At 34.4% G+C, this 15,513-nt stretch overlaps 1 protein-coding gene across 1 annotated transcript in view; it reads right to left on the bottom strand.

The window, feature by feature from the left end:
- DGKB (diacylglycerol kinase beta) overlaps positions 1-15,513 on the bottom strand; it is a 913,416-nt gene that overhangs the window by 724,081 nt on the left and 173,822 nt on the right. The window contains exon 6 of the mRNA XM_007946219.1: positions 2,990-3,039. Within this exon, the coding sequence (XP_007944410.1) occupies positions 2,990-3,039 (50 nt within the window). The remainder of the gene's footprint in view (positions 1-2,989; positions 3,040-15,513) is intronic.

The following is a 15,513-nucleotide window of genomic DNA, read 5'->3' as shown; positions in this document are numbered from 1 at the left end:
ATATATATGCCTGATCAATTACTCAGAAACCCTAAAAAACACAGAACTACACCAGTAGCCATTGACCCCATATGTGCAAAGTAGAACTGTACTCCATAGTTTCCAAGGCTGTGATCTTTCAGAAGCAGACCTCTAAGTCTTTCCTCTAAGACACTTTTGATTGAATTTGAACTGCCAACCTTTCAGACAGTAGTCAAGCACTTAAGCAAATGCTGAGTGCACACTGGTTCTCCCACACAAAAAAAAGAACATGAACATGAATCAATCTTACATTTTGTCTTGAAATTTTCACCAGGAGGGGGTGCAATAATACAAAGAAAAGTTTCTTCTCCATGAAGGCAGCCTGATTAAATAGGAGCCTACATATTTCCACAAGCTGCGATTTTAAGTCACTGACTGCACTGACCTTTTGGCTTGAAAAGGGTGTGGAAGGGAGGAAGGAAGTGTTGGAGGGCAACTGAGAGGTTGATTTTTGTTTTGATATACTGGGAAGTATACTGACTGTATACTAACCACTTATTGAGATGGCTTGTTCCGCTAGAGGAGTGTTCAAGGTCGAGGACAGGAGGCTAAGTATATGTAGAGTTTATTTTGTAAGGGGATAGAATTTTTGTTTGAATTTTTGTATTAGTCTGCTCAAATGCCAGTTCTTTGAAGAACTGCTAGTTAATACACATAGCTTGGCTAAATAAATTAAAAATATTCCATACATATTTATTCTATGTTTTAATTTTTCCCTATCTATCTCCAGAAAAGATTAAGCAGGACTTGGTAAAATGCTTGTAATTTTAAGTTAATTAAATGGATTAAGTGGCCCTTTCTAGGATAATAATTTAAAACATAAAAAGAATAAGAGACTATGGTCTGAAAATACATTAAGCTCTTTTATTGTATGTTCTTCTACCTCCCATGGGTATTTACTAAATATCTTAGATCAGAGGTTTGACTTCTCTTAAGACTCAGTTTTCTTATCAGTAAAATGGATAGTCTAGCCTTCAATTTGCAACATGGAGTTTCTGTGAAGACTGAACATGTTTTTATGTAAAATACGCTTAATTGGTGTCTGGCACAAAGTAAGTAATAAACATTAACTATTATTAGACATAATGATCATTCTTCAAATAACTCATTTTCTTTCTATTTGCCTCTAATAAGTGAACTGCTACACCTTTAAACTTCCAAGACAAATCATTTCAAATGGTACAATTTTAACATGATATTTAAGAAAACATACTAGGGAAGAGACTGTAGAGAAAAAAGTCTAAAAATTAAACCAAGATCTTTGATTATTAAAAAAAAAAAAAAAAAAAAATCTAGCTTTACTATGTACAAATTTACTCATCCACAACTCATTGTTCAATATTGGGAACATAGTAATCAATATTGCTAGTAATCTACTATATGTTTATAAAAAATGGGCAGAGAGCAAAAAGAAAAAAAGCATTTGAATAGATTTCTAAATCATCTGCAAATCCACAGCTAAAAGCCTGATAAAGAAACATCTTTCAAATTTAATTAAAAAGCAACATTATATGAAACAAATCTGCATTGTAATACATTTTGTATCAGTGTAATCAAAGTGCTAAAATAAACATATTGAAATATCTCAAAAAATCTAAATTATTCACTGGGAAATGTCATCAGAAAATGAGCAATTTTATCATAGTTTAATATTCTTAAACAAAAACTGAATATCAGGCACTTAAGAAAAAAATAGCACTTAAAAATTATAGATTTAACCATAAGAAATCTCAAAGTCACAGCATCAATGCAGAGTGGCAGTCATTTCCTAGAGTAGGCATCTTATATTTTTATCTCAGTCTGGAGAAGCTGATGTGGCATCATCCTACTCAGTGTTGCATAAAAATGTCCACACCCTCATTACTTTGCTCCTGAAAGTCTATAAGATGATGAGGGAAACTCAGTCATTGTCAGAGAAAATGTTTATTTTAGTCATAAATAATATAATATGCAAAATATCCTATCAGCTAATGTAAAATAAGTAACTAAAGGGAACCTGAGATGGATTTAAGAAGGAGCTCTGCTGCCATACTTGGTAAGACATTTGGCTGCTAACCAGAAGATCAGCAATTCAAACCCACCAGCTGCACCACGGAAGGGAGATTAGGCAATCTACTTATTGTAAAGTTTGACAGCCTTGGAAACCCAATAGGGGTCATTATGAGTTGGAATCAACTCAATGACAGTAGGTTTGGGTTATTTTATTTATTTATTTTTTGGTTTATTTTTTCCCTAGAACTGAATGTCTAACTTCACCTTCTCTGAAAACCATGACTGATTTGCACATATTACAGTCAAAAATATTTAATTACTCCTTTTAGACAAATCATAAGAAGAAACTTAAAAACTGTATTATTCTTTTCAGTTAATCATACAAATATGGTACCTTCTCCCATTATCATTTTTATAACTAAAAGTATAGAGTGCAAGTTGCATATAAAATTGGATGAGATTTTTAAAAAGGGAATTTTGTCAAAGCAATATGTAAATCCATTTATTTCAACAGCATATTCAACTAAGAATACTTTTTAGAAGAGGGAAAATAATAAAATAGTTAAATTAACTTTAATTCCTTTAAATTCTACTCATATTCTTCATATTTTCCTTAGTGTTGAATCTTGCTGATAATGTTTCCTTCTTTCTAGTTCAACGATCTCAACTTTATGTTTTATTCAGACCACGTTGGAGTCTTCCTTTTTTATCTAAGTTCAGTGCAAGAAAAAAAAAAAAAAAAGGTAATGTCTTTGTAGCAAAAATGTTCAATAGAACAGCTGTAATCCTACCAGTTTTCACAGATCACTCTTTTTCAAAAACCCAGATGATAAAAATGCTGCATGAGTACATGGAAATTATATTAAGTGTGTCTTCTGTGGTAATAACTATAAATTTATTCATTGCATTTTTCAGATGATTTTTCAGAAGAAACTACTTTGAAATTTTCACAGAAAATTTGAAGAAAAAAAATTACCGAACTGTCCAGGAAGCCATTCCCATCCGTGTCATAAAGGCGAAACATAACTAGAAATAAAAGAGGTGTTGGAAAAAGGTTATAGACAAGTAAAATCAATGTTAGTTTAAGGCATATTCTTTAAAATGCATTTCTAGCTGAACATAACTATTAAATTCCTTCCCTCCTCAAAACAATCAATTTGTGCTATCATTCTTCCACCTCAATTGAAAAATGAATTAATCATAAATAAAAAGACTAGATAACAGATACAATAAAGCCTATATACTTTAATTTTATTCTAGGCAACATGAAAAGTGTCATTGCTTGGTCAAGCTCTTTATTAGAATATTATTAAATGGAAACTCAAAAATAACAGAAGTAGTCTAGACAATCCGTGTCAGGATATTAAAGGGCAGAATAGATAAGAAGAAAACACAATTGATTCAGTTATAGAAATAAACTGTAATCTGAAATCTGCCACCCACTATGTGAGAACTCTTTCCTTATCTGTAAAATGAGAAAAATCACTCCTGCCATAATATACACATGAGTGGTGAAAGTCAGGTGAGGAAATACACAAATATGTGTGTCAAATCCACATATCTGTGTATAGGTATAAGCCATGTTATGACTGATCCCCAAGTAGTGTGGCAGAGGAAAGGGAAGTCCAAAATAAAGAATTCTTTCTGATATAAAATTCATCATCATGGTTATGATGGTTTATTTGTTTGACACTCAGATGGAGCTTCATAGGGTAACTAATCTTTGAAGCAATAATGAAAGGAAAAGGAAAGCAGCAGTGGGCCCAAGAAGGGAGGATGACAGAGGTTGACGGCTGGCTGGGGACTCCCTTGTATAATTCACATACCACCAGGAGACTCTGGAAGAGGCTGCAGGTGCCATTCTGACATAAACAGAGAATGACACAGCTGTAAAAATAGAGGAGTGGAAGTGAGAGTTTATGTTGGGTTTGTGTAATTTCCTGGAGAATCATGATGTCCTAAGTTTATAATACTAACAAAGACATTGATAACTAGGAGACATAATTATGCAATGACCTTGAGCATGTACTTATAAATTAATTATTACTTTTTGTTAAAAATTATATTTCAGCAATTTTTATACAATTTATATGTTGCAAAATTAGTTTGTAGCACACTAAAAGGAAAAAAAAAGTTGCCAATTAAAAGTGATAGTTTAATTATAAACATTAATATAAAACATATTAATGATAAACACATTTTAAAGATGTAAAAATATGTACTGAAGAATTAAAGTCAGGTAAATAATGTTAGGCCAGGCAAAAATTTAATTATCTTTATTTCAAATCTTGATTTTTCTCTCCCATATCCTCAATAAATAAGAATAAAATGCAGCAAAAAACCTACCAAAATATGTATACTAAGCATTTCAAAATTTTCTAAGGCAGCAGCAAATGCTAAAATTACTTTTGTAAGTGGCAATAAATTACACACCACTCAGAGAAGGGGTTAACTACCAAGAACAAGGCAAAGGTTTACAATGACCTAACTCTATGTTAGAATCAGGGATGTTGTGACTCTGCTAATTGCCACTGGAGTAAATAACTACTAAATCATTTCAAATAGTTCTGATCTGTGCAATTCTATGTGCTTGTTATTTTATGCCTCGTGGGTAATAGGAGCACCACTTTGGTGATGGGAAGGGGCAGCAGCTGTGGCAGTGGCCATTTACAATAGCATCCCAAAGTGTAAATACATAGGACTAAATGTATCAAAAGACGTGTAACACCTCAGTGCCAAGAAAAAAAAAAAAAAATAGTAAACATCACTGAAATTACAGAAAACCTTCACAAAAAGAAGCACAGATTATGAAAAGGATTAAAATATTTAATTTAAACATGCTAATTTTCCTCAAATTTTCCCATAATATGAATGAAATATTGCCAAGTCAAGGTCAAGGAGAAAAGTTGTCCTATATTTGGATCGTGGAGAGAGAGAAAGTCTAAGATTTTAATGCTCAGAGAAAAGTCTACATTGCTAATTTAAAACTGTCATGGGGTCATACAAAAGATGAAAGTTTGAACACACGTATTTCCCTTGGCATCCTACTGAAGTGCCACTTCAGTAAAGGCAAGGGATAAAACACCAAACACATACACACACAACGTCAGAGGAAGAAACAGTGCCAATTTTAGAAGCTGGAAAACAAATGTAAAAATGGGACCTGATTTAGAAACCTGACAAATGTAAATTTATTCTGGTAGTAGAGAGGAGGCACAGTTTGGCACAGAAAGGGTGGTAGTTAGAAAATTAACTTATAATCTTCGTTGGAAGAAAAGTTAGCTCCTCAAATACTGCACTTTATACCATGTTACTGGGAATATAGAGAAACTACCAGAGCAGAAGGCAGGAGGTTTGCTCTCTATAGCAATCTGCAGAAACCACAGGGATCCTGAGTATAGGGTACCACAGAATAAGACAGAGTATTAGGTGCAAGTCTACTAAACTGTGTCCCTAAAAAAGTGGTGTTGAAGTCCAAACCCCTGTACCTCTAAGTATGACAGTTTGGAAATAGGGTTTTCCTTTTAATGTTAATGAGGCCATACTAGAGTAAGGGACATGGACTTAAACAGTTCTGCACGGTGTTTTATGAAAAGGGAAGAACAGACACAGACGCACACACACTGGGAAAACAGACTCTACATGAGGACCCACGTGCAAGCAAAGGGGAATCGAGGATGATGACAGAAACCGGGAACTAGGAGAGAGGCCCATGCAAGGAATTGACGTGGCAGACTCTCCCTTGGATTTTGAGCCTCCAAAACTGTGAGAAAATAGATTTTTGACCTTCAAATCCACCCATTTGTGGTTTGTTTTGTTGTTGCTACAGCAGCAGTAGGAACTATAAGGAACACTGAGCACAATGGTGAAGCATTTAGCTGCCAATCAAAAGGTCCACGGTTTGAACCTATTAGCCACTCCATGGGAGAAAGATGTAGCAGTCTGCTTCCAGACAGAATACAGCCTTGGAAACCCTATGAGGCAGTTCCACTCTGCACTGTAGGGTGGCTATGAGTTGAAATCAACTGGACGGCAATGGAGTAAGCAACTATTGTATATATTGATATACACTGATGAGTTCCCTTCCTCATATTCAAGGAGACTAACTGAAACCTCACCAACCAATCCATGACATCACTGCTATTCCTTTATGTAAAATATTGAAAGCAATCCTCTCAAAAAAGTTATTTGGAAGAAGCAAACAGAGTGGGACATGTTTGTAAAGAATTTATAAATAAAAGAAAAAATTGAGTCTATGAAATAATAAGAGTATTTAAGAATCATGCAGAAATCCAAATAGATTCTCTGAAATTAAAATTATGATAGGAAAAGTTAAAAAAAGGGAAAAAAGTCATCACAGGATTTGAAAGATGGTTCAGATATGGAATGAAAGACCTAAAATAAATGAAAAGTACATATAGATTAGGGGAAAAAAGAAGAACGTAATAATTCAGAGTTTTGTCCATTGACATTCAACATCTGGATAATAGTGATTCCAGAAAGATAGAGCAAATAAAATAAAGAGGGTAATTACCCAAGAAAAGGTTGAAAACAAATGAAGAACATAAGTTTACAAACCAGAATTATGGATAAAAAAAGTTTGCACATCAATGAAAAATTTCAAAACACTGAGAAACAAATATATTAATAGCTGGCAAAGAATAAAGAAGCCCCCCCCCCAAAAAAAAAAGTCATATACTAAAACAAAAACAAAGAAACCTCTTGACATTTAGTCAATTTCAACTCAAGTATGAAGGTACATACACAGGATAGGAAATTAGAATGTCATGCAAGGTCTTCCTCATTGGCTATACTGGAAACTAGAAGATTATGTTTACAAAATGCAAGCCAAACAAACTATAGACGAAGAGTAAAATAAAGACATTTGCAGGCATATGTGGTCTCCAAATTTATCTCTTATCTCTCATTCTTTAAAAAAAAGAAAACAAAATCCATTGTCATGGAGTCAATTCCAACTCATAGAAATCCTATGGGACATAGCAGAGCTACAACATCTGGTTTCCAAGGCTGTAAATCTTTATGGAAACACATTGCCACATTTTTCTCCAGTGGAGCAGCTGGTGGGTTCTAACCTCTGACCTCTTGGCTAGCAGCCAAGGAATTAACCACTGCTCTACCAGGGCTCTTTATTTCTCACAAAGTTCCTGGAGAAAATGATCTGCCTAAAAGAGTGAATCAAGAAGAAGAACGATAGATTCAAGAAAGAGATACCACACAGAAAAGGATGAATGCTGGGGAGATACCAGGACAACCATACTAGGGCATGCCTAAAAATAAACATAGTCCAGAAAAATCAGAATGGTTAGGGCTCCAGGAAGGAGCTCTTAGGGCATAGTGGGTAAGGCATTTGGCTCCTAACCAGAATATTGGTGGTTTAAACCCACCAGCTGCTCCACAGGAGGAAGACAAAGCAATGTACTTCTGTAAAGATTTGCAGCCTTGGAAACCCATTGAGGGTCACTATGAATCAGAATCAACTCAATGGCAGTGGATTTAGGGCTCCAGGATCAACATCTTCCAGAAGATGAAAGAGGAAAAGCTGAAAAGGACAGAATCTAGTTTCCCTGGTGATTTAATGAGTGTGAGATTTACACTGTTTTGTTGTTGTGTGTCAGTGAGTCACTTCTGACTCATTGTGACCCCATATGACAGAGTAGAACTGGCCCACAGGATTCCATGGACTATAATCTTCATGGGAGCAGATTACCAGGCCTTTTGTCTGGCACAGAAGCTTGTAGGATTGAACTACAGATCTTTCAGTTACCAGCTGATCTAAGCTCTTAACAAACTGTACTATCAGGGTTCCTTGAGATTTATATTAATTGTGCAAATTTGAGAGATAGACTAGTGATAGGGACAAAGAAAATTAAGCAAATCAGAAAGGGAAAAAAAAAAGACAGCTAGTAACTACATAAAAATAAAAATTGTTTGTCTTAGTAAGCCTATAGAACAAATAGGTATTTTTAAAACTAAGGTAAGGCTATTGGATTTTTAGGTGTAAAAATAATAAAAGGTCAATGTTAAAATCATTCTGTCAGCATGATAGCTTCCAAAAGTGGGCACTTCTTATAAAGTTTTAAACTAACTTAACCCAGATTTTTTCTATTTTTATGCTCATGTAATTGCACTTTATATAGAAACAATTATGTGCCCACACAGGCATTTAGTTAAAAGATCAAAGAAAAGTCATATTACGCAATATGAGAGCAATTCTTATATCCATTTTTTTTTTTACTTTCAAAAGATTTTCAAATGCCTACCTATATTATTTTCTTATTTAATAGTTTATTTTACCTTTAAGAAAGCACCAGTTATTGTTTTGTTCTGTTTTTACACTTTCCACAATATGCTATTGATGTGGAAATACCAATACAGAATTTTTTTTTTATTAAACATTAGAAAATATATATTTTAGAAAGCTTTTAGCAAGAGTTGCTTCAATCTTTTTTATTGTTTTATGTATTTCAAGATCTACTTTAAAATTGTTAGAGCAGAGCCAAAAAAGAATTACTGCTCAGAATCTCTTTTTTTCTTGTAAAAATATAGACAATACTATATTTGCTAATGCAACATCATTCCCATGTACAATTTAATGATGCCAATTACATCAATCAAATTGTGGAACTATCACAGATATTTGTTGTCAGATTTTCTAGCAACATAGACAGAAACTCAATGCTTTCTAATGCTTTGCTCAAATGGTTCCCAAAATCCTTTATGTAAACTGTTTTCTGGAATAATTTTCATTTAATCCGGTTATTTTAATAATACACTATTGGAAAATCTATGCTATAATCATGAAGCTTTAACCCACTCCTCTCTACCCAAATAACCTACCTTTACATTCCAAAGGACCCCAAACCCAAACTGATCTGCTCTAATCAACAGATTGTATTATACGAGCCCCCTTCTGGCCCAGCCCTCTGTAATAACACACTATTATCACTTCTTTCCTAATGTTCAATCAACACAGTGCACCTTAGGTATTTTATCACTGATAAAATACAGGAAGGTTAACTAGATGATCTTTAGGGTTTCATTCAATATTAATTTTCAGTTCTAAAATTAATGTTATAAATAGAAGTGCTTTCACTTGGAGGTACATCTTCATTATCTCCATGTCAATTGTCTACTTCCTGGATATTGTCCTATTGGCTTCTATTCAGCAATATGTTTTCAGTAAGTGAGCTAATTTCAAATATATTGCAGTTAAGAGATAAATAAGTTGGTAAGCATTAACTCAAATGTGAATACCATGCAACTTGAAGTCAAAGTACAAATGATATTATTTCTATCTTAAGTCCATTATTTTTCTCATCTCAAGCAATCATTAACTTCAAAGAGTTCAAGTCAATTCTCATTTATTGAAACATACACAAACTCACATGTTTAATAAGTGCTAACATGGGCACTTACACAGAGTTCTAGGGTAAGAGAGAGGCACACAAAATAAGTTTGATTAGGAGATGGCAAGAGCACTCAAGATATGTGCTAGACCTCAAACATAGATTGGACTGGATCAGATACATATTGAGGAAAAAATATCCTCACCAAATATATATTATAAACAAAGGCATGAAAGTGAAAATTGTAAGGGTTGTCTGGTTGAATGATAGCCCCAACTGACTAGGACAATTTGTGCACATATGTGGAGGTCAATGCCACATGCAAGACTGGCAAAGCAGATTAGGATAAAATTGTGAAACTACCTCAGTTTATCAATGATAAATTAAGGACTTTAACTTTTATGTATTATTCAGTGTTGTTGGTGTTATCTCCTATCGAATACTCTGACTAATGGTGACTCCATGTACAACAAAACCAGCAATGTGATCCAGAGGGTTTTCACTGGCTAATGTTTGGAAGATCTCCAGGTATTTTTTCCTAGTGTTATTCAATAGAAAGCTATTAAGGCACCTCAAACCCCTAAGTCAGAAGAAAAAGAAAAATTTGGTATAGAAGTTGATGAGATTTTTGATTATATGATAGGAAGTTTTAAGAATTGACAACTAGTAAATAAGATGATGCTTAAATAGGTAGGGATTTGAAGAAGCAAAATATCTAGATTAACTTCTGACCAGCAGGCATAAATTAATAAGCAGAGAAACACAGAAAGCACTGAAAGCCAGATGAAGTCTTGTGTCATGCTATAAATCATAGAACTATATTCCTATTTTACTAAATCTCTGTGACCTCAATATATTGTTGTTCTTAGGTGCCACAGAATTGGTTGTGACTCATAGTGACCCTATGTACAACAGAACAAAACATTGCCCCATCCTGCACTATCTTCACAATCATTGTCATGCTGGAACCAATCTGGGTCAATCCATCTGATTGACTGCCTAACTCTTTTTGGCTGATCCTCTACTTTACCAAGCATAATATCCTTCTCCAGGGACTGATTCCTTCTAACAACATGACCAAAGCATGAGATGAAGATTGGCCATTCTTGCTTCTAAGGTGCCTTCTGGCTATATTTTCTCCAAGACATATTTGTTCATTCTTGTAGCAGTCCATGGTATACTCAATATTCTTTGCCAATGCCACCATTCAAAGGCATCAATTCTTCTTTGGTCTTCCTTATTTATTATCCAGCTCTCACATGCATATGAGGCTATTGAAAATACCATGTCTTGGGTCGGGCACACCTTAATCTTCAAAGTGACATCTTTTCTCTTTAACACTTTAAAGAGGAGGTCTTTTGCAGCAGATTTCTCCAGTGCAATATGGCATTTAATTTCTTGAATGCTGCTTCCATGAGAGTTGATTATGGATCCATGTAAAACGAAGTCCTTGATGATGTCAATCCTTTGTCCATTTATCATTATGTTGCTTAATAATCCAGTTGTGAGGATTTTTGTTTTATGTTGAGGTGTAATCTATACTTAAAGCTGTAGTCTTTGATCTTCATCAGTAAGTGCTTTAAGTGAGCTTCACTTTCAGCAAGCAAAGTTGTGTCATCTGCATTTCACAGGTTGTTAATAATTCTCCCTCAGTTTAGATGCCATGTTATTCTTCATACACAGAAACAGCAATCCTGTTTCTCAGATTACTTGGTCAGCATACACATTGAATAAGTATGGTGAAAGGAAACAACCCTGACACACACCTTTCCTAATTTTAAATCATGCAGTGTCCCTTTGTTCTGTTCAAATTACTGCCTCTTCATCTGTATACAAGTTCCTAATGAGAACAATTAATGATCAGGAATTCTCATTCTTTTCAATATTATCCATAATTTGTTATGATCAACACATGCTCCATTGCATAGTCAATAAAACATAAGTAAACATCTTTCTGGTATTCTTTGCTTTCAGTCAAGACCCATCTGACATCAGCAATGACATTCCCTGTTCCATGCCATCTTCTGAATCAAGCTTGAATTTCTAGCAGTTTCCTGTCAATATGCTGATGAAATAATTTTTATTTATCTTCACCAAAATTTTATTTACCAGTGAAATGATATTGCTTGATAATTTTCACATTCTGTTGGATCACCTTTGTTTATAATGGGCACAGATACAAATTTCTTACAGTTTGTTGGCCAGGTAGCTATCTTCCAAATTTCTTGGCATAAATGAGTGAGTGCCTCCAGCAGTACATCCATATTTAGTCAATTACTGGAGAGTTTTCACTGTTTCATACCTTTTTGAAACATCTCATTGGTATACCATTAATTCCCATAGCCTTGTTTTCACCAATTCCTCCAGTGCTGCTTGGACTTCTTCCTTTAGTATCATTGGCTATTGATCATATACTGCTTTCTGTAATGGTTGAACATTGACCAATTCTTTCTGGTATAGTGACTCTGTATTCCTTCCATCTTCTTTTGATGCTTCCTGCAGTGTTCAATATTTTGCCCATAGAAGCCTTCAATATTGTAACATGTGAACAATGTGAATGTTTTTCTTCGGTTGTTTCAAGTTGACGAATGCCATGCATATTGTTCCTCCTTGATTTTCTAATTCAAGGTTTTTGCACATTTCATTTTAATACTTTACTTTGTCTTCTTGTGCTATCATTTGACATCTTTTGCTCAGCTCTTTTATGTCCTCGTCTCTTCCATTCACTACAGGTACTTTCCCTTCAAGAGCATGTTTCAGAGTCTGTGATGATATCTATTTTGGTTCTTTCTCTCTTTTTAATGACCTTTTGCTTTCTTCATATATGATGGTCTTGACCACAACTGGTCTGTTTTTGGTCATTGGTGTCCAATGTATCAAATCTGTTCTTTGGATGGTCTCTAAATTCATATGGGATATACTCAAGGTTATAACCCCTCCTTGGGATTCCAAGGCAGTATCAATGTGAGCAAATAGTAGTTCATTTAATCCTCAGAGAAACCCTCCGAGATAAACTATTATTATTCTGGTAAGGGACAATAAGAAGGAGAGAGAAAAATGGAATTTTCCAACACTTCTAACCAGCCCCCACAACACACACACAAGCATACACATTTTCCAAAGGATATATGGGAAGAGGTGCAGAAACACTTTCTACCTGCAATGGCCTCAGGGCAGGCAAGGTACTCAGAGAAGAATTAGGTCTGGGTTAAGAAAAGGAGGGTGAAGGTGTGGCTCATAGTTAGTAGAAACTTTGGGAGATTATTAATTGTTTTTTGTAAGAAAATAAGCTTTATACTAAAGATTGTGGAAGAACTTGGCAGAAAAGACTGGATAGAAGAAGGAGAGTGGAGAGAATCACTGAAGAGAGCTATAAAGCATCATTCTGGGAAAAAAGTTGAACATTTTATAAATATCCACAACAATGTGATTATTTTATCTAAGTTTTCTGGTATAAGAACCTATAAACTACTGCAATCATTCATCAGTCATTAAAAAAAAAAAAAAAAAAAACTAGTCATTTCAGAAACATTCTGTGGATGTATGTGTTTTCATTGGACAGGAGAAATTGTGTAAGCCAGTGCTCCTCAAAATGTGGTCTCTGGACCAGCACCACCATCACTTGGGACTTATTAAAAATGAAAATTCTCAGATAAATGCAGATTCCCAGATTGCTCTCAGCCTGACCTCCAGTGTTTCTGATTCAGTTAGTCTGGGAATCTGGCAAAAACTAAAGATATTAAGTGCTTAATCACATCAATTTCTGTGTTAATTTTAAAAGTGTTTTCTACTCTTCTTCTTTCTTGTTTAATGAATCATATTCCTGTGGAAGTAAGTATATATACAAATTAACCACCATTAAATGTTCTTTAAGGACCCTGGTGGGTCAATAATTAAGCATTTGGTTGCTAACCTAAATGCTGGCAGTTCAAACCCATCAGCAGCTCCGCAGGAGAAAAGACCCGGTGATCTACTCCCATAAAGATTACAGCCTAGGAAAAACTATGAAGCAGTTCTACTCTGTCCTATAGAGTCACCATGAGTTGACAATGACCCAACAGCACATAACAACAACAATAGCAAATGATCTTTAAGTCTTAATGAGGAAATAAAAGACCTGTAACCTATAAAAGAACATGTGAGAGTTAAACCAAAACCAAACTCACTGCTATCAAGTTGGTTCTGACTCACAGTGACCCTGTTGGGTTTCTAAGATTATAAATCTTTCTGCTTCATCTTTCTTCTGTGGAGTGGCTGATGAGTTCGAACTACCAACCTCTAGTTAGCAGCTAAATACCTTAAGCATTACACCACTGGAGCTCCTTTTTTGTTTGAATTTTTTGTGTTTTTGATTCTATAAAAGAATATGTGAAAGTTAGGAATTTACAAATGTACAATTATAGAAAAATAAGGATATATGATAAATTGGCAAGAAAGCAAGTGAGGGAGATTGATTCTGATGTAACTGATGTGGGAAAGGAATTATTGCATTTTTCACAAACTTTCCAGATGATTTTGACGGGCAGTCAGGGTTCAGATCAATGAATTAAAAGATAGTAAAGGACAGAACAAGACCATAACTAGAATATAGATACAACTTAATAACTTTCCATTTTATAGACTGAAATTCAGTTACTTTAAAGAATTTGGTGAACATTTTAGTAATAATAGGCCTTAATAAGCCTGCTTGTAGTGTGAATGATAAACCACTGCTATCAAGTCAATTCAGACTAATAGTAACCATGTAGGACAGAATAGAACTGTTCCATAAGGTTTCTAAGGCTGTAAATCTTTACAGAAGCAGAATGCCTCATCTTTCTCCATAGAATGGCTGGTGGGTTTGAAACACTGACCTTTCAGTTTTACAACCCATTGTTTTAACCACAGTGCCACCAGAGCTCCTGTGAACGATTAAGAAAGGAGGAAAACGCAAATGAATCTGGTTTGAGCTTGGAACACTCAAAGGAGAAACACAGGAAAAGGATGTATGTATCACTGAAGAGTGGTAAATGGTGGGTCAATTTTGACTTGATTCTTTAAATGATATTGATGATATGTGGACTAATATTGTACCCACAACTGTAGACAAAGACCAAGTAAACTCATAGACAGAAACTGAAAACTCAGAAACATGTTCCTTAGGAATTCTACCTTAAAAAAATATACTTCCAGTTGACCAAAAAATAATTAAATGGAAACACCAAAGACCATTTTGGTATTAGAAAATCATTTCAAACATGGTCCTAATAACACCTGAACAAACTAACTTGCTGGCTGTCACTTCAATAGAGATTCACTGAATGTTAATATTTATTTTGGAATGAGAGAGATTTATTTAGGTTCTTAAGAATACAAAATATACCTTGAAATGCAAATATTCAACATTGATGAATAATAATATATTTAAAGAATGATGTTACTATGGTTTATTCATAATCTAAGCAACTGTGACACTTAAATAATTGCATTTAAATTGTGGTAAATTCTTTATTAGTAGAAGAAATATAACCAATAAGTTAGTATTAAATTTAGCTAAGCATACTTTCTAATCATTATTCTGAGACATCACAAAGTTTTATATTTGCTCTAGAAATAACAAAGTTAGGATTGATTATCTTCCTTGCCATTTTAGTAGCATTAATTCATTTTAATGATATCCAGTATAATCAAGCTAATCATACTATTGAATAAGTTCCCAGCTCTTTGCTTAGAAAGGGCTTTGGAGATAGGATAGACTATCACGTTGTCAAGCACAGAGTAAATGAAAAATATTTCCTTTCATTGCAATGAGTTCAGTTTGCCACCAGAGAGAGCTCAGTCACTGTATTTCATTAAAGAGAGTCCTTTTCTACTGTCCACTAGATTGAAATTCTCTCCTTATCTGAAATACTGCCATACCGTAGAAGAAACAAATCTTTTGTTTAAGTATTTATAAAATTCAGAGTCAAGTCCTATACAAGAAGGTCTTACATTTGGCACTTCAGAAGTCATTGTGGCTGGCAAAAAAAAAGTGTTATTTCTGATGATTTCAAGGGAAACTTTCAAGGAAGGACAGTTCAAGTTTGTGGGGACATAGTCTACCCCTGAGTGAAGCCTCTGGGTGAGAAAAGAGGGAAGGCCTCTTTTCACACTG

This window comes from Orycteropus afer, unplaced genomic scaffold, assembly GCF_000298275.1.
Source record: "Orycteropus afer afer isolate SDZICR_OR568_19922 unplaced genomic scaffold, OryAfe1.0 scaffold00008, whole genome shotgun sequence".
NCBI classification, from domain to species: Eukaryota; Metazoa; Chordata; class Mammalia; order Tubulidentata; family Orycteropodidae; genus Orycteropus; species Orycteropus afer.
Note: the sequence above shows the minus strand (reverse complement) of the source record. Positions and strands in the feature narration are given on the sequence as shown.